This window comes from Bos grunniens, chromosome 25, assembly GCF_055505025.1.
Source record: "Bos grunniens cultivar Pamir isolate PY7600 chromosome 25, Bosgru_T2T1.0, whole genome shotgun sequence".
NCBI lineage: Eukaryota > Metazoa > Chordata > Mammalia > Artiodactyla > Bovidae > Bos > Bos grunniens.
In genome coordinates this window covers 5,268,086-5,287,707 of record NC_141189.1, presented here as the reverse complement: position 1 = coordinate 5,287,707, position 19,622 = coordinate 5,268,086, and the positions used below count along the sequence as shown (strand labels likewise).

The 19,622-nt window shown below is 52.7% G+C and overlaps 1 protein-coding gene across 2 annotated transcripts; it reads right to left on the bottom strand.

Moving 5' to 3' along the window:
- Positions 1-1,364: 1,364 nt before the first annotated feature.
- On the bottom strand, positions 1,365-13,514 carry NPTX2 (neuronal pentraxin 2). Of its 2 annotated transcripts, XM_086373944.1 has the most exons (5): positions 12,872-13,514; positions 10,998-11,214; positions 5,840-6,084; positions 3,764-3,943; positions 1,365-2,810 (listed from the first exon to the last, which is right to left on the bottom strand). In XM_086373944.1, the coding sequence occupies exons 1-5, from the start codon at positions 13,295-13,297 to the stop codon at positions 2,583-2,585; spliced, it is 1,296 nt and encodes a 431-aa protein (XP_086230070.1). In that variant the 5' UTR covers positions 13,298-13,514; the 3' UTR covers positions 1,365-2,582. The 2 variants fall into 2 exon arrangements, with proteins under 2 accessions (XP_086230070.1, XP_086230071.1); XM_086373945.1 differs by lacking the exons at positions 1,365-2,810; positions 3,764-3,943 and adding an exon at positions 5,108-5,256 and having other exon boundaries at positions 12,872-13,485.
- Between the last annotated feature and the right edge of the window lie 6,108 nt (positions 13,515-19,622).

Genomic DNA, 19,622 nt, shown 5'->3' with positions numbered 1-19,622 from the left:
AAGGTTTGCTCCTGGAAGAGGCCATGTCAGGGAATCAGGTAAGGTGAGCCCAGTGCTTAGCATGGGTGAGAAATAAGAAAACTCCTCAGCACCGTTCAGGGGGAGATCTGAGTAGCTGCTGGTTTCATCATGAAGGAGCTTCCAAATAAACCACTCTCCACCTGATCTCAGCACTTTTGGATTCCACGGGCCCCCAAGCAGGGAATCTGGCCCAATTTCATGTTCCACCCAACACGAATGATTGAGTTCCTGCCAGGTCATAATACACAACATTGAAAGTGGACTCCAGGGACCTCAGCGACCCAGGGATGAGCTTGGTTTTAGAAGTCACGGCTTCCACTGCGGCCTCAGTATCGAGTACACCCAGCCCATGGTGTCGTTTGGTTCCAAGACTGGACTCTGCGCCCTTAAAATAGACATTCAGGTGTTTCCATTTGGGAAAGGGACAAACTGAGTTATACTCTGCAGCTGCTGAAATGGAATAAAGATACAAAGTAGAAAGTGCTTATGAGGGGGGCATTCCTGACCTTGGGGGAGATGAGGAAAAGCATTGACACATATGCCAGGGCCAGTGGACACAGACAGAGGCACTGGCACAGCACGTTGGCACTGGGTCCCCTCGGAGCCAAAGGCCAGAAGGCGGGGGTGGGAGTGGAGGGAACTTCAGAGTCACAGGCTGGCTTGGGTCCCAGCTCTGCCCTGGGTCAGTTGTGTGTTCCCAAAGTCATGTTTTAATTGTTCCATGTATTCACCTGTCAACTGGGGTAAACTCTTTCAGGGGGTTGTGAATAGGATTAAATGAGATTTTATGGCAGAGCATACACCGAGCAGACTTCCTTGGTGGCTCAGTGGTAAAGAACCCATCTACCAATGCTGGAGACGTGCGTTCAACCCCTGGGTCAGGAAGATCACCCAGAGAAGGAAATGGCAACCCTCTCTGGTATTCTTGCCTGGGAAATCCCATGGACAGAGGAACCTGGAGGGCTACAGTCCACAAGGTTGCAAAGAGTTGGACATGATTTAGCGACTAAACAAGAACAATGCACAGAGTAGGTGCTGAACAGGTGTCCCATCTAGGGCAGGGTCATCAAGTGAAGCTGGATTCCCAGTCGAGATGACAGGGACAGGCTGGGGACAGAGAGACTGGGTGGAGCCTGCAATGCACCCCCAGACTGAGCTGGCTGGGGCTGGGGAGGCGAGGGTGTCCAGCACCACACCCTCCCCCAGGTGTTCTCCGCTCCCCTGCGGCTGCCCTCTGGGGCTCAGCCCAGGCTGACCAGAGAAGCCAGCCTTCCGCCAGAGGTTGCGAAGCCCCAGTGCTCCCTGCCCTCAGCCCCAGACATGGAGAAAGCAGACACCGAGGCTGTCTTCCAGTGCATTTTAATCAAAATCCCATCATCAGAAGAGCTCTTGTAGCATACAGTGTTAGGATGGGCATGTCAGCTTGGTCCTACAAATGGAACTTTCACAGATCTGCACTTTGAACATGTATGAAGAATAAAATATATAATATTTAGCTGTATAAATTTCCCCACTGAACCACATCTATCTTTTAAAATAAATGATGTCCTCTGTCCAATAAACTATAAGCAGTCTGGAGTCACTGAGCAGGCACCAGCCAACGACATCCGTTTCCTGAAGAAGTAGTTCTGGGGGAAATAGTGGAGACAGTCGGATGCTCACAGGAATCCACTTGAATTAAAATGAGCACGTGCCTCACAGTGGGGCGAGATGTCAAAAAACCGGGGCGGCTTAATGGCTGCTCTTTTCTGTTTGGGGCAGTGGGGGTGGTAAAAAAAATAAATTTCCAAACCACATGGCATGGTTGTAAAAGCTGCACTTTTGGCACCAGTGGGAAAAAGACACCTTTCAAAGCCAGCCAGGATTCCGCCAAAGCGCAGGTCAGAGGGCAAGCTGACAGAGGGCGGGGGGACAGTGGCCCGGGCCCTTCTGTGTCCAGGGTTCCTGTTCACAGCCCCCTCCCTGGAGCTGTGGATGCGCCCTCCACCTCGGAGATCAGGCAGGGCAGTGTCTGGACAGCCTGCCTTCCTCTACAAGCTCAGGAGTTCCTGGGACAGAAAGAGTCACAGCGTAAAGAACACCAAGAGAAAGACCCTTTTTTGGGCGGGTGAGGGGGAGAAGGGCGGGGCTTCGCTGCGTGCTCAGCTGACAGCAAGGGTGTATGCGACACACCAGGGACACGGCCGCTCCGGCAGGACGATGCACAGCCTTCGAAGGGGACGGACAGACGGCGCACACGAGACACCAGGGATCCGTGACAGCGGGCAGGGTTGGGGCGCGCTAGCGTTCACAGGGGTTCTGAGCAGGAGTCCCTCCACGGCAGGAGTCAGGAATCCGTCCACCTGCAGCTCAGGGCTTCCTCCCTGCCCCAAACCAACAAAATCGTGGTTCGGAACAGATAAGCTGGTGACAGATGCTGCCACAGAGCCTCAGGCTTAGAGATGCTCTGGGAGGGGCTTTGGGGGCCCCCCGCCCACTGTGGCAGGAGGTTCGTGCCCAGTTCCACTTGGGGCATGAGGAGAACGGCCCGGCCCCTGCCTCCTGGACAGAGGGGCGGGTGGCTACAAGTCAAGGAGACGCTCCTCGCAGGTCTCCACCGGCCACTTGGAAGCTCCTCCGAACACGTCCACGTTGTTGTCCACCCAGGGGATGATGTTGCCCGGCATGTTCGTGGAGCAGTTGGCGATGTTGATGATCTCCTGTGCACGGAGGACGCGGTCCCAGATGTTGAACTGGCTGAGCTCCCCTACAAATGCCTGCGTGGCATCGAACCTGCCGCCGACTGTGTCCTGGGGAAGGGGGACACAGTGCGTGGGGGCAGGCTCGGGGCGGACATGTCTGTCCCGTCTCCCAGGCATGTGACCGGCCTGGCGGGGGAGCGCCAGCTTGAAAGGGACGTGGGGCAGGGGCGGACTCCCCTGACTCAGATGGCACCCCCTGACCACTGAGTCCTGCTGCTTCCAAAGGGTCTCATGAGGCCCAGGAGAGGGCGTGGCTCAAACCACCCCACTTTACGGAGGGGAGACTAATGAGAGAGATCCTCCAAGGCCCCTGAGCTGGAACTGGACCCGGGTCGCTTGACTCCCAGCCCCTCCCAGGGGAGAAGTAGAAGGGAAGTGTCTGGGGGGGGGTGCGGAGAGAGCCAAGAGCCCCAACTCAAGGCCCCCCAGAGGACCGGGGTCTATTCCCTTGATTTCCACCAGCAAACCCCAAACACGGGCTGAGACGTGAACTCTTCTCTGCCCTCCGCTCCAGGGGCGAGCTTTCTGAGGGCGGCCTCTGAGCCCCCGACCCGTCTCAACCATAGATGTGGTTCCCCAGGTGGCTGTGCTGGGGATCAAGGTCATGACCCTGAGCCAGGAGCCCCTGGAAGATGCCAGTACCAGCCAGGGCCCAGCATCCCAAGTCAATATAGCGGCAGGCAGAGGCCAAAGGGCCAGAGATGGCCCGGCGTCCCTGGGGCTCCGGGGACACTCCTGCCTGTGTTGGACAGACTCCACTCTAGAATCTACAGAACCCACCACACCAACCTGGTCCCTGCTAGGAAGGGCAGGACGTGTCCCCATCCCTGCCCTCACCCCCTCAGGCCACAGGACAGCCGGAGTTAGGCCAGAGGGGACCCCAGGTGTCCAGCCCAGCTGTCATGCCGCGGTGACCAAGGCCAGGTCCGGCAGGCAGAAGGCTGGGCAGGGCCCCGGGCGGGGAGACAGCCATGTGCTGTGTGGCCAGCCGCTGCACTCACCTGCTCCTGCCCGAGGATGAGCACACCGCCTGGCTTGATGGGGTGCCACGGGGCCAGGTTCTCCCCGGTGCCCAGCTTCTCCCCGTCCTGGAAGGCCTCCCACATGCCGTCCCGTGTCGTCCAGGTGACACAGATGTGGTGCCACTTGCCGTCACTGACAAACAGGGGCAGCTGGGCGACCTGTGGGTGGCAACATGCAGATGAGGGCCCCTCAGGGTCCCCAGGAGTCGGACCTGGGGGCACTGGAGGCCATGAGCCCACTGCTGCTCTCATCGGAAAGTGGGGGTCCCTTCTGATCTCCCCCCTCTCTGCTCTGTGGGTAACATGCCCAACCCTGCAAGCTCACAGGGACCCTTGGACTAGAGACACCATATACATCACAGACTCTTAAAGGGAAAGGGGTAGGCTGGGTACAAGCTGCTGACCCCAGGGGGACCCTGCTCTCGACTGGACACGCTTGGATCCTGGCTTGGCTGAGGGTCTGGGATACTGTGCAGACCAAGCAGATGAGACGGACAGCTCCCTGCTCTCATGCTCGTTCTGAACGCCCCTTGCTGGAGACCCCAAAGGAAGTCAGAGCTCTACTGGGCAACTTCTTTAGAAAACAGTCAGACCAGGCATCTACACTCTGCTAGTAATGTCCCAACAGCCATCACGACACTTGGGGATCTACACACGTGTGTGTCCTCCTGGAGACCCCAAAGGGAAGTCAGAGCTCTACTGGGCAACTTCTTTGAAAAACAGTCAGACCAGGCACCTACACTCTGCTGGTAGGGTCCCAACAGCCATTGTGACACTTGGGGATCTACGCGTGTGTGTGTCCCCCTGGGCAGGCCACCCACCACTATGTGTGAGCGTTGGGGGGAGGGTAGGAGTGCACACAGGGCCCTTCCGCCCCACACCATCTCCCCGAGGTCCTGTAAGTCCTCTACAGACCAGCTCTGCCATCAAGCATCATGTTGTTACTGTTGGTGTCCTAGCAACCCGGAGCTCCCTCCCAGGAATTGGCTATTTACACGACATCGAAACCAAGAGGAAAACAAGGCTCTCGGCTCTGCTTTGTCCAAGCGCGTCATTTAGAACAATTAATCCCCAGCTCAAGGACGTGGTCACTGCCGGAAGGAGCCCCTCAGGTGGATTCTGTAGCGTTTCCCACTTAAACAAACTCCAGCCAGAGTAGTTCAGTAGAGACAGGCAGGGTGGGGGCCGAGTGCCCGGTGAGCCCTCTGGGGCTGTGCAGCCATCCGCCACTCAGCACCAGGAAGGAGGATGTGAGGCTGCATGTTGGGTGACATGCAGCCCGCCTTACATTTAAGTGAGGCTGCAGGAGGGTCCCACAGACGCCCAGAGCTGATCTCTTAAGGAGACCATGTTCCTGAATGTCAAAATAAGCCAGTCTATCAAAAAGGGACATTTACTCTGGAAAAGGCAGGACTGGAGGGACAGGAGACGGATGGGTGGTTGCCTCAGGCTGGGGTGGGAGCAGGAGGTGACTATAAAAGGGAACAAAAATCAACACAACATTGTAAAGCAATTATCTTCCAATTTAAAAAAGGGAAAGGAGGAAATCTGGGTAAAGGGGAAACTGTTTTATATTTTAATTGTGGTGGTTACACAGTTATGCATTTGTCAAAACTGGTTGAACTAAAAAGTATAAATTCTACTGTATGTAAATGTATTTCAAGCTCCCCCCGCCCCCGAAAGACATGCTAATGAGAAATATCACACAATCGCACACACATACACAAACACACACCCTCCCCTATTCCTGGGGAACCGCCCTGACTGACTGGCCTGAGGGCCCCTGAAAACTCAGGCTGTCCCGAGGAGGCCCAGTTCACTCTGACCCTCCGTGGCTTCTTGGTGGGACTCACCGCTTGGATACCCACAAGCTACAGCTGCCTGGCCCCCTGCCCCCTGCTCGGTCACCTGCCCAGAGTGGGACTGAGTCAGGGCCAAACCGTCCCCTTTGGGGAAAGGATAGCCTTGTGGTCAGATGTCAGACTTCCTGCAGCATCCCAACCTTGATGGCCGCCTGGATAGGGGGGAGGGTGGCGGCCGTCCCAGTGAGCTCACCTTGTCATTGATGAGCAGCTCGATGGGGTTGTTGCCCCACTCAATCAGCACGATCTCATTGGCCTGCCCGGGCACGGCATAAGAGAACGGGGTGCCGATGCCCGGCGAGGCACTGGACCGCAACCACAGGCAGATGGTGAAGGCATACAGCTCAGGCAGCGTCTTCTTGATCTTGCCGTACAGGTAGTTCGTGCGGAGGGGCAGGGACACTTTGAACGCATCCGGCGACTTGAAAGCACTGTTGCCTGGGGGTGGTGGTGGGGCGAGCGGGATGGGGAGGAGGGGTTGACAGCGTGTGAGCGCCCCCGTCTCTTTCCCCAAAACCAGCACAGCCCAGAGCAGCAGTTGACCTGGACCCCCTCCCTGCAAGCGGGTCCCCTAAGCACAGGGCACCTGCTATAGACTGACCGCTGTCCAAGGTGCTGAAGTGGGAAACAGGCACATCCCTGCTCTTGGAAGCTCGAGGAAGGGGGAAGAGGCACGCTGGATTTAACCTTCTGGTTAAACTAAGCCAAAAAACCCTTCCTCAGCGATGTTCTGTTGCCTCTGCTGTTTCCTAGAAATCTGGCTCCTTCAGCAGGGCTGGGAGGGGGCCTGCTGGACTTGGGCTTGGAGGTGGGACCCCGGCGCTCCATAAACACTTGTCCACCGAGTCCATGTCACTTCTCCCCCAGAAGAATTGCCACTGCCTGAGGTAAAGGAGTCAGGCACCTGTGACTCGATATTACAGCTGAACTCAGAAGTGGCTTTTGGACTAAATCCCTGAGTGAATTGCTTTGCTCAGGATCTGCCCGTCCCTCCTCGAGAGAAAACCAAGTTTACTGACCCATTTCCAGCAGGAAGCAGATTCCTGACCCACTGAGGTGAGCCCACCCTCCCTGAGCCTTGATCCCTTGGGGCCTACCTGGGGCTGTCCCCAAGCATGTGGTGCTTCCGAAACCTTTGGCGAACAACTGAAACTCTTAAATAGGTCTAAGTCATTTTTGGTACAGTTTTGGTTGAAGCTTGAAATTAACAATATCATAACTAAACACAGAGGACAAGCCACTGTGTGCTTATCACAGATCCCAGCATTTGCAGGGGACTGCAGACTCTGTGCACCATCACAGCAAAAGCTTCTCTCTTTTTGGGGACCAGATGCTGCCAGGGAAGGAACCTAAATGCCCGTCACTCCTTCAACAAGTATTTATTAAGCGCTGACGAGGGGCCAGAGGATCCTCATTTCATCAAAGACAGGCAGGCTCTCCCGGCCTGGAACCATACTGCCTGTGTCACTAATGGATGAAATCTGCTCCTTCCTCGCCCTGCTCTGGAGAACAGGAGCCAGAATGGATGAACCATTCTCCACCACGAGCCCCCAGTCTCATTTTTTAAAAAAAGATTTTTGATGTGGGACATTTTTAAAGCCTTCATTGAGTTTGTTATAACAATGTTTCTGTGTTTTATGTTTTGGTTTTTTGGCCATGAGTCATGTGGGATTTTAGCTCCCCCAACCAGGGATTGAACCTGCACTGCCTGCACTGGAAAGCAAAGTCTTAACCGCTGGACTGCCAGGGAAGTCCCACCCCAGACTCATTTGCTGCCACAGTGAGGAACACAGACACGTGAGAGAAGCTCTTTGGTGCACAGTTCACACCCCACCCGAGGACCTTCTGACCTCTCTGGAACGGGCAATGTAGAAACATCAGAGTCTAAGCTTCATATGTAGTATTTATTTCTATCTGCTGACTATGCAGTCTTGCCTGATCCCTCCTGACCTCCCAAGGCTGCAGAGTGCCGGGAGACGGGTGGGAAGACCTTGTTGCCTGGGGAAGCTGAGGGCAGGGCCAGGCCAGAGGTTATGCTGAGATGGGCCCCCTGTGAGGCTGAAGCAAAGCTGAGAGACCCAGAAAGTCCTGGATCCCTGATTTTGCAAATTTCACAGTGGCAGCAGCAAGGCTCAGAAAAGGGTACCAACTTACCCCAGGTCACACAGCCCGCAAATGACAGAGCCAGGAATGGAAGTTGTACTTCCCAAGACATGCAGCTGCAAATACTTAATGTGCAAATGCTTGTGTTTTCATGGGATGTGATTATCTAATACAGGGAAATGGCTTCTCTCCTTGCAGATGGGCAGGCTTGCTGATTTGATCAGACTCGGGGTCGGTAATATCATTAGCCCAGTGATAACAGATTGGTTCCATCAACGCTGGGAGAGCCAAGGGGCAGCTATACACTGAAAGCCGGCGCCCTCTATTCATATAAAACAGCTTGGAGGTTCAGAGGAAACTTAGTTAAAACCAATTAAGGAATTAAAGGGCCTGACCGATAAATCAGAGACTGCAGGTGGCCGACAAGCCAAGGATGGGGAGCAGCCTGGGGCTAAGAGACAAGGGTTCCAGCGTTTACTTCCGCTCTGAGCTGGGCTCTGCCTGGCTGGAGCACCCGGAGTCCTGAGGCCCCCACAGATGAGCAGGTCTCCCAGTAAAGAAAGCGAGCACCCTTGGGACCTGGGCGGCAGGAGCATCCACACGCAGGGTTGGAAGCTCAGTATTGGGCTGGGAGGAGCCTCCCGCCCAGCAGGGCTGAGGCCCACATGCCACTGTAGGCTGCAGTCTCCGTGACTCTGGTCCTTGGGGGTCGCCGCCTACCACCACCCCAGCTCTGCAGTCTGCTGGCCACGTGAAAGCGGGTGTCACTCGGTTCTGACTCAGTCCCTCATCTAACCAAATCCCATCTCACTGGGTTGTCGCGGGGATTACAGGAGACACAGAACGTGGAGCTCAGAGCCTGGCATCTGGCACAAAACAGGCACTTAACAGGCAGGAAATGGTGCACGGAAGACCAGAGAACCCCCAGGGTCCCCCTCCGTGTGTGGTTGAGGTCTGTCTCCCCTGGGCTCAGCAGGATGCTTCTAAGGAACACAGTGTGCTTTCTACTCATGGTACATTTGGGGGCTGGCAGCTTCCGTCTCTGCTCACACCTGTCACATACATGACAGACACAGAGAACTGCTCAGAAGACAAATGATCACCTTCCTCAAAGACTCACCCCAGGGCTGGGTGGAGCACACAGGATTCTAGAGCTCTCATCCAGGGGTCGAGAGGCAGCGGACCCTGAGCCACTGCTCACTGCCAGGGTCTGCAGGCTCTGTAAGAATGGCCCTGTCCTTGTGGAGTCCAGCTCTAGTTTGGACACGGACCTCCCCTCTGTGCCAGGCAAGCTCCGCAGGCTCCGCAGCACCCATGAGCATGGGTGCAGGAATCAGACTGGCTGAGGTGAGGCCTCACTGTGGCTTTCTGGCTGCGAACAGACACACCAAGGTCGGGAGGGAGAGTCACAAAGGGGCAGCCCCTGGGTGGCCAAAGCCACGATGAAGGAATTTGGAGGAACCCATGTGAAACTCAGAACCACCCTGGAGTCACAGAACAAGATGGGGAGGGGCGGCGTTATGTGCCTGTTGCCGTCCATTAGCCGGTAGCCTGGGCCCCACCTCGACCCCCTCTCCCTGAGACAGATGACAGGTCTGGCTGAGAACTTCGGAGCACTCTTTCTCATCTATGAAATGGGTATAACAAGAGTCCTGTCTCCCACACTCGACTCAGTAGACTTCTACTAACCTGCTTCCGTTAACCCACTTCCTTGTAGCAACTCAGCCACCAGGCCAAGCAAGGTACACCGCCACCAAGGTCTCTGGCAAAGCCCTCCCCTCACTCTGCAGCCATCCCCTCCCGTCAAGGTACTGAGTAACTGCAGTGTGCCTGCTCCCTCGGCCTGCAGGTCCCACGAGGGCGAAGCTGGGCAAGGGAAGGTGAGCCACCCATCCCTGGCCCCAACGGTGCCTTCCTCTCCTCCTGCCCAGTGACAGAGAGGTAAGTTCCAGCTGCTCTCCCTTTGGGGAAGGCCTTTGAGACCTAAGGAGCTTCCTGAGGTCACCCAGCAAGGGAGGTGAGGCAGAGAGGACTTTTTTTAACTCAAGAATCCAAGTGCAATAATAATGGTAAGGAAGGAAGAATAGGCTTTCCTGGAAGAGGAGAGCAGGAGAGGGATGAAGGAACCCTTTGACTTTGGGGGTGCTGCTGAAAAAACGACTAAATCAAATGAAACAGAAACACTCTCTCCTTGGATGCCTCCATCTGGCCCAGCTGAGCCGACGTGGCTGGAAGAGTATGCGGACATTCTGCCACTGGACATTCACCTGCCAAATCATACAACTGAGTCATCAGAAGCTGCCCTTATCCGGTTAGTGCATTTGAAAGGTTATAATCCTATACCCACAACCAGCAAACCTAAAACTTCACACCCAGCACAGTCTGAATGATCTAGGGCCCTTGATCCCTTCCCTTCCTTTTCCTGTGGGAGAAACTCACCCACGAGAATCTGAGCAGAGAAGAGAAAGAGACTCAGAGTCCGCTGCAGGGTCTAGTTAAGGGACTGAAATGCCTGTGTGGCAGGAGGTCAGAAATCAGACTGGACGAGCGGATCTTGAGTGTCTTGCTTTTTCATGGACAATGCCAGTGGGGCTGGGGACAGGGTTAATTCCAGAGATGGCTGTTATCAGTCACCCCAATTGTTTGCTCAAACAGCCAGGAACCACCAGGCAGGCAGGGCCACAATCACTGCTGACAACGGGTCTGAGCACAAGTAATGAAAACCAGGACCCTCCCAGCCGCTAGCAGTGCCCCTTCTATCTCCACCGAGTCTCTGACAGGGCACACTCTGTGCACCACGAGATGACTCAGGTTGAAACAGCAACACCTGGCCTGAGAGGTGAGAGGCAGGAGGGGGAGGCGGGCTGCGGCTGGGACGGTAAGGAGTCCGGTGGTTTTCTGCCCCCAGCATTGGAGGATCAGAGGTGAGGACGGGAGAGCAGTCTCAAAACCGGGCAAACTCAGGAGCAGAGCTCCCCGCCAAGAGTCACCAGGCAGGGGTCTAGCAGTGACCACTCCCTCAGGGGCCCAAGTGGCCGCGTCTGTCAGGGGGCATGATGGCAGTGCCACGGGCTCCTCCGGGCCTGCCCTCCCTTGCTCTGAGCTCCGCTTCACCCCCTTACACGGCAGCCAAGTACCAAGACGATGGACTGGGGGCGGGGCGGGGGGTGGGGGTGGTGGAGGGGGGGTGGAGAGGCGGCTGATGGACGGCCGCAAGGGGGCGGCAGAGACACCAGCCCGGCGCTCACCTCGCTCCAGCTCGGTCACCCTCTGCAGCAGCGCCTTCAGGGCGCTCTCCGTCTTCTGGCGGTGAGCCGAGGTCTCGTTGTGGAGCAGGGACTTCTCGTCCTCCAGCTCGGCCACCTTGCGCAGCAGCTGTCTCTCCAGCTCCCCCAGCCGCCGCTGGAGCACCTCCCGAAAGTCGCCGGGCAGCACCGCGTTGGACACGTTCGCTCGGAGCTGGTGCTTTCGGTGGAGGAGGGAAGGGGGTGGGGGGCACAGGCGGGAGAAGTATTAGGGCCAGTTTAAAAAGGAACTGTGAAATGGAGCTCTAATGGCCCCCACCACATAGGGAGAAGCTTCCCAAATAGGAATATTAAATCGTGTCAATGGCGGGAACGGGAGCATTTCACTCATTTGTGGGGGGGTGGGGGGTACGGAAAGGATTTAAAGTCAAACAGCAATTACTCTGCTGCAATATTTTAAATTTAGTAATCTCATTTCCCTTCTCAGGAAGCTGTGTTCCTCCTCTCACTAAAAAGTCAAAAATTTTACCAACATCTATCATTCTCAAGTAAGGACCAAAATACAGCTAGGATTTTTTTTTTTTTTTTTTAAAGAGGTAATCAAATGGTCCTCAAAGAAGACGAGCTTTCACCTAGCACCCCCCTCCCCAACCCCCGCAACCTCCAAGTTCCGGTAGGGCCCAAAAGTGCATGACTATGCTTGCAGAGATGTTACTGGAAAATGAGAACTTTAAAACAGGGCTAGTCTGAATTCCAGGAACCTTCGCTTTTAATGCTGCTTTTAAATCCTCACCTCCTATTTCTTTTATTCCTCTACCATTCTGCTGGCTCTGGAGGATGCCGGCTGCTGTCTAGCCACCAGTCCTTGGCAAGCTGTCTACCCCTCCCTCTAAGTGTTCCAAATTGTAAAACAGATTATAGGATCTGCCTGGGGGGGTTGTTGCACGGGTTAAAATTAGATAATATGCCTGGCGCATATTTAGTGTTCCAGAAACGTTAGCTCTTATTAATCATAATGAATCGAGGGATATACAGATGCTGCAAATACTGTATTTAGCCATCATGCCAGAGGAAACTCTCAAATAATTTTGCAATAATTACCACCTGTAATTGGAATCTAGTTTTGCTAAGAAGTATTTTTGTGAACGTGTGTAACAGAAACATCCACATTTCTTAAACGGGGCGGAGAGTAAAGATGGAAATTAAATGAAGATTTCTCTCAAAGTTCCAAACTGCAGACACCTTCCGAAAAGGGAAGAAAGTCTCTTCCCCCAGAGCAATCGGGAGGAGCACCCTAGGATCCGCGCGCGCAATTGGGGGACAGCGTCTTTGAAGTTAACCAGCTTAGAGGTGCGCCTGGTGTGAACCGTGACCCGCCCACGTTCGCCTTCCGCCGAGACCCCGGGGCCTCCGCCTGCTCTGGTCCAGCCGAATTTGATTTATAAAAGGTAACACCGGACGCCCGGGGCTGCTGACCTCCCGCGGAAGCTGCCTGTCCCCTGAGACAAGGTCCAGGAGCGCGTCCGGCTCGGGGAGACGGGGAGATTTATAAAGAGAGAGGGGGGGGCCGTCCCCATTCGCCAGGCTGGACCTCGGGGAGTGAATGGCCCCATAGCTGGCAGGCCTGGCACGGCTGGGTGGGGTGGGCGGGAATTTAACCTTTTCCTTCCAGCAAAGGGATGGGGAGGAGGGATGCGAGCCACGCAAGTTAAGTTTCGGAGCCAGACCGAGAGCGTCCCTGACCCCAAACCCAGCTCGCCTGGCGTCCGAGCGCGCCCGGGCGGCGGTGTCCCGCGCAGCCCAGAGGGCAAGACCACGCGCCTCTCCTCTGCCCCGCTCCTCGGGGTCGTCCCCCCAGGGACCCCGCGCCCTGCTACCTCCAGGCTCTCCAGGCGGTCTTTGAGGGTCTGCAGAGAGCGGCTGAGCTGCTCCACGACGTGGCCGGGGTCCCGCGGCAGATCGCCCATGGTGTCCTTGCCCGAGGCTGCCCGGCCCGGCGCCTTGCCCCCTGCCAGCCCCTCGCAGCGCGCCAGCTTGGCCGTGAGCTCGCGGATGGCCTCGCGCTGCGAGCCCAGCGTCTCTTTCTGCTGTACGACGGTCTCACGCAGCTGCAGCACCGCGGCCCGCAGCTCCTCCTCGGGGCTCAGCGCGCCCCCCTGCATGGGCATCGCGGGCAGCGGGCAGCCGGCGCGCGCCGCCTCCGGGGGCAACGCCGTGCACACGAAACGGTTGCTGGGCGCCGGGCCGTCCTGGGCTCCGGCGGCCACGGCGAGCACCACGCCGGCGGCCAGTAGCGCCAGCATCCCGCCGTTGCCGCTGCGCTCACTCCACCGTCCGCGGGCAGGCCGGCTAGCCGGCGCCGTCGGGGCGCGCGGCGGGGGGCGCCTGCGCGGTGGGCTGCGGCCGGGCTCGCCGCTCGAGGGCAACGTGAGCGCGGGAGCCCGCTGAAGCCGCCAGCCGTCGCGTAAGCCGCGCGCTCCGTCCGGCTCTACGCTCTGACCCGGCCCGGCCCGCGCGCCCTTTCTTAAGCTGGAAGGGCGGGGGCCCCGGCGCGTGGGGCGCGGCGCCGCGAGCTCTGATTGGCCCAGCCTGGCGCGCGTCACGCAGGGGCGGGGCGGGGGCGCCTACTCGCCGAGCTGCGTACCAGCGGGCGGGCGCGTGGGCCGGAGCCGGGGGCGCTAGCTTGGGGCCCGCGGCCCTCAGGAGGGCACGGCTGAGGTTAAAAAAAAAAAAAAAAAAAAGGTCCTGGGTGCCTTCAGGGGCCTCGGCCGACGAGTCCAGGCGCCCCCTCGGAACCCCCCTCGGACGTCCGCGTCGTGGGCTGTGGAGAAGCCAAGAGCCCCCTGGTGCCCCTGCGGCCCCTGAGGCGGCTCTGAGGGCGCCAGGCCTCGCTCTGCGTTCGCCTCAGCTCCCGGGCGGGGACGACCCCCGTTTCACAAAAGAGGAGGCGCCCCGGGCGGGACTCGAACCTTGGGCTGCCGTCGCCGCCCGCCCGCCCGCGGCCGGCGTGGGCCACCTGGGGCAGGGCCGCGGCCACCTCACCCCAAAGGCGGGAAAGAGGCACGACAGGTCGCGTCCGCAGTCCCGTCTCGGAAAGAATTCTCAGGTCTGCGGCTACCAGAAACAGGCGGCAGATGCCGACGGCGAGGAGGGGTCGCCCGCGCACCCTCGCGCCACGTTCCGTCCAGCTTGGGGCGCGGAGTCGCGAGGCCACTCGCAGGGCTGTCTGGCGCGGGTCCCGGCGCCAGCCCGCCGGGTGGTGATCTCCGCAGCAAGGCTTGGGCCACATGGGCCTTGATCCGACCCGCAGTCGTCGCCATGGTGCCAACATGGTGAAACAGCGCCCCACCCTCGGGAAGAGGGTGCCCACCGTGTCCAGTGTCCCCGTTAGAGACGCTGTCCTCAGACTCTTGGAGGGAACAGAGGCAGAGAGAAACCCCCCAAAGCAGGAGCAGATTGGTTTCAGAATCTGGGCTGTTGTTTGCAAACAAGTTCACAGAGATTTTGATGCAAAGCAACAGACAGAGCTGGTTTACTGCACATTGAAAATGGAAATCTTTTACTTTTTTTCTCTGTTTTTAAGAAATCCTGTGGCAAGGTCATTAATAATATTATCCATTATACCCGAAACAAATGGATTTGTCATTTCTGCACAGAAGCTGAGGTTGATTCTGAAAACAAACTATATCAAAATAAATGAAATTATTATGATAATGTAAAATAGACTGCAGTGATTAATCTCCAGAAACCGAATTTTTGACCTGCTTTGCACTTCAAACAATAACTTCTGTTATGTAAATAGTTGTGGGATTTTCAAGGATAATGTTGCTAAATTACCAGAAAAGTTCTATACATGAAAATCTCTTCGTGGATAAACATTAGAGACAGGAAATCTGGTCTACATACCACCAGAGGCAGAGGACAGTGGAAGTAATGATGGCTCAGGTAAGAATATTCATTAGTAGAAAATGTAGGGGTTGGGGGTGGATGATGGGCTAATGTCTCTTGATCAGCAACACCTGAAAGTATCCCTTTCAAATTTTAAGTATGACCTTGAATAGATTCATTCCTCCTACATCCTTTTTACTTCAGCTCCTTAAAAAACTCCCCAAGTTCAAATGAGCCCTCCTATACACAGATTGCAAAATGAAGGTAACAAAGTTGCAATGCACTTAAAATGTTACATTTTAAATGATTCCACAATGCACCAAATCCAGACATGTTCAGAATTATTCAGATAAGGCTTTGACTTTTCAAATTTTCACTCACAGGTTTGATGTTTTTTTAACTCACAGTCCTTGGTGGATCTTAATTGGATGTGACAATTAGGGTAGTATGCTTGTATTTTTCCATATAGCCTTTCTTGGCATAGACTGATAGAGTCATATTTGCAACTTGAAATAGAGGCTTGTTCCTTTAATAATTAAATAAAATCGACTGTATTTCCAGAATTCTAATTTCCTCCTGAATGAAGAAAACAGTGGACAAGAAGACTCAGAAATAACAAAGCATATATCCCTAAGTATTTACTCAAGTTTCTCCGAAGATTTTCAATATGAGAAGTTACAGTGAAACTGCTAAGGCCCAGATGGAACGACCCAGGCATTTGAGATGTTATACCCTTCAGAGGCAGTATAATGAGAGGGCTTACTGAACAGGGTCTATGCTCTTTGGGGCTTTGTTTTGTTTTCCTGGCGCAGTGGAAAGTCTGCTGGCTCAGGAATGAGCCCTCATACCAACTCTGTCACTAGCTAAGTGGTTTGGGACAAGCCATTTCTCCTCTCTGGACATCAGTTTCCTTGTGTATGAGAAGAAGGGATTAGAGCAGACTCTCCAAAGGCCCTTCTGACGATGCTCGAGGACTGGTAATTTGAGAAAGAATCACTGTTCGGTATGATAAACATTCCAGAACCTTGTTCTTTCCTTTTGTGTTGTGAACCACCTGTAACCAAGGGTGACTCTGGGAAAGCAGAGCATTTGTGATACAGCAGGTAAGCCTTCACACAAGGAGAGGCCATAGCTGGGGTTGAAATCTGCTCTTGACAACATGGAGCTTCATCCTCGATTTACTCACAGTACAGTAACCTCGTCTACCTGAAGGACCCTGAATATCTGACTCATGCCACCTATGAGGGTGGTTACGTGTGTGGCAGAGATCAGGGCCCACAGAATCTCCTTCACTTGAAAAGTCGTGCAGATCTGCAGCTGTGAATCAGCTCCACCTAATCTCTTAGTGTAACATGCTGCAGCATAGTAACCACCCACTCATTCACTATGTCTCCTGGCTCCCAGGTTAGCTGAGAGCCCACTATGGAGATAAACCGTGTGCTGGGAATCCTGATGAGCTTATTCCGCCTCCATTTTATTGCCCCATCTGTTTGGTTCTCTGGTTCTTCTCACATGCATTTTTATCTTGGTCTTCTGGGAAATGTGCTAATTTCCACCATGGTGTCAGAGGATCCCATCTTATACTTTTTTACATTTCCTCCTCTCTTTCTCAGTGCCACTTGGGAAGTCAAGAATGGGGATGTGAGCTCACTCACAGAATCCAAGGACAACTTCCTGCAAACATGACTCAGGAACTGTCCTCGGTTCTGAATTTCAATTAAGAGGGAGAACTAAGAGTGTGTGGTTGGTGGTGGCTGTTTCTGTTTTTGTTTTTTTTTTTTTAATGTAGGATTCAGTGCACATACAACAGAATTTGGAGGTTCCAGAGAATCCTAACTAGTAATCTTTTAAAAAATTCTAAATAATAATCTGTTATGCTTAAAATGCTAAGACCCTCTCAAGAGTGGATTTTTTATTAGAATGAACTGCATGGTCAAGTAGAAAGTGCTTAAGCTTCAGAGTCAGACAGCAGTTGCTTCAATTCTAGTTTTAATAACTTTCCATTTGACCTTGAGAGGATAGCTTAACCCCTGTGAGCCTCAGTTTTCTCAACTTGAACATCAAAGCTTAATTTACTACAAAGTATTGTCAGGCTTAAGGTAATGTATGTGAACATGTTTGGCATAGAACAGGTGCAAAATAGATCCTGATTATCCTTTTCTTCCCTCTTTCACCACTGAATTCAAAGATGAATTATATGCATTTAAAAAAAGCTTTTAAAAATGTCCTTTATTTTCTATGACACCAAGTAAGAAAGGATTCTTGGGAAAGAAAACACCAGCATCTTTGGAGGAAAGGCAAGATGAAAATTTCAGAAAAACTTACTGATATCTCAGCAAGAGAATGTTTTCCTAATTTGTGTGTGTTTATTTAAGATAAGCCATTGTATTTATTAACTTTAATCAGAGGATTCAGTCAAAATGAACTATTTTACATCAACATTAACTTAATATATGTACCACCTGATGCAAAGAGTCCACTCATTGGAAAAGATCCTAATGCTGGGGGAAAATGAGGGCAGGAGGAGAAGGGGGAGGTAGAATATGAGATGGTTAGATAGCATCACCAACTCAATGGACATGAATTAGAGCAAATTCCAGGAGATAGTGGAGGACAGAGGAGCTGGACATGCTGCAGTCAATGGGGTCACAAAGAGTCGGACACAACTTAATGACTGAACAACAACAAAAATAAATGTGCCTGGACCTTAATAAAAGATTTGCAGTGACTCTGCATTTGTACTGCTAAGGGATCCCAGTAGAAACAGGGCCACCAAATAAAGCAAATGTTCTTTCTTCAATGCATCTGGGTTCTTCTCAGATAACATATTTCTGGTTTAATTTTGGGAGCATGTGATATGAGACACTGAGTTTCAGGAAGTGTTCCTGTATTAGTGTATGATCACATGTGACTGGAAAGCCATGATTTAAGGGGATTGATTATTAATATGACCCAACTGATTTCAACAAACAAAAAAGAGGCTTTTGGTGGCATTCTCTGACTTTAAGCATTAGAACAAGACACTGGATAAACTGAGGATAATGTCTTAGCTCAGTTTTTAAAAGTTAAGGATGACAGGGGATGGGAGGAACTGGAGGAGGAAACCTCATCATCTTGGTTTTCTTGGAGGAAATACTCTGAGAACATAGTCTCAGTTTTTCTATATTAGAAAACAGAAAGGGCCTCAGTTTTACACAGACTACAGCTAGTGAAATTGACATGTATCTAATAAATATTTGTAGCTCAGTGTCACTGTGTGGTCTAGGTACATGAGTAGCTTGCTTCAACCTCTGAAAGTGAGAGTTGACAGATTTTTATAGAATTTTGAAGTTTAGGAAGTAGTTTGCTGCTACTGCTGCTAAGTTGCTTCAGTCGTGTCCGACTCTGTGAGACCCCATAGACGGCAGCCCACCAGGCTCCCCCGTCCCTGGGATTCTCCAGGCAAGAACACTGGAGTGGGTTGCCATTTCCTTCTCCAATGCAGGAAAGTGAAAAGTGAAAGTGAAATCGCTCAGTCCTGTCCGACTCTTTTCGACCCCATGGACTGCAGCCTACCAGGCTCCTCTGTCCATGGGATTTTCCAGGCAAGAGTACTGGAGTGGGGTGCCATTGCCTTCTCCAGGAAATAGTTTAAGAAGGGTCAAAAGGTCATATGGCCACTTAACAGCAGAGCCAAGCTGACACTGAGGTTCTCTGGTTCCCAGTCAAAGGCTCTTTTCTCTGTACCCCTCCCTAGCTTACTAATTAACCCTTTAACAGGCTTAGCTTCTTCAAAAATAGCTTTCTTAAAATTAATAATTTGCCATGCCTGATCCAATGATCATTTTCATATATTTCTCCTGGAACTCATTATAGCATTCAACATTGCTGGCTAAGTCTCTCTCTTTTTTTTAATTAAAACTTTATATTATTGCTTTCTATGATATTGTATTCTTCTGATTTTTTTTTCTTGCTTTCTGGGAATTTATTCTTTCTTCTCTGGATCTTCTTTCATTACCTGTACATGTGTCCGAACAGTTTTGTACTTTCAGCTCTGGTCTCTATGTTAGTCTTTTTTCCTGATTTTTACAGAGCTTCATGATAAATGTGATAAACCAATCGCATGCCAGACATCTCAAGGATATGTTACCAGCAATCCTAACTCAATATGTCCTCAACTAAATTAATTTTTCTCTTCCCCATCTCTCTTTTCTTCATCTTTTCTTCATGTATTAATGCTTCTCAAGTCATCCAAATTTAAAACTTTGGAATCTCCTTCCCAGTGTTCCAAATCCATTCAAATTCTAGTCCATTTCTAAGTTCTAATTCTCCTTTTACAATATGTCAACTCTATCTTCACTGATACAACCTCATTACTTTTATTCTAAACTATATGGTTACCTCCTAACTAAACTCTGCACGTCTGCCACCTCCATTTCAGCTTACATTCTATTGCCGGATCAGTTTTCCTGAAGCACAACTCTAAAGCACTTTACCCTTCTGCTCAGAAGCCTCAGTATCTCCTTATGCATGTTTGTAAACTCTTTAGTCTCCATTATCTGTCTCCCAAAAACTTCTTAGTCATCCCTTTCCCTACTATGTCTCTTAATCTACCCTTCACTCTAATCAAAGTAAACTATGCTTTTCATATATGATGCACACTTTCCATCCTTCAGATTTGGAGCTCTGGTCTTGTCTACATCTGTAATGACCTTCCCACCAGTTCTGAAGACACAAAACTCATCCATCCTACACAGCTCT

Excerpts from the sequence above, each read along its gene's own strand:
- NPTX2 (XM_086373944.1), bottom strand. The coding sequence starts at position 13,297 with ATGCTGGCGCTACTGGCCGCCGGCGTGGTGCTCGCCGTGGCCGCCGGA. Across the intron at positions 11,215-12,871 it reads ACCGCCTGGAGAGCCTGGAG|CACCAGCTCCGAGCGAACGT; the intron begins GTAGCAGGGCGC and ends CTCCACCGAAAG. Across the intron at positions 6,085-10,997 it reads GGTGACCGAGCTGGAGCGAG|GCAACAGTGCTTTCAAGTCG; the intron begins GTGAGCGCCGGG and ends CACCACCCCCAG.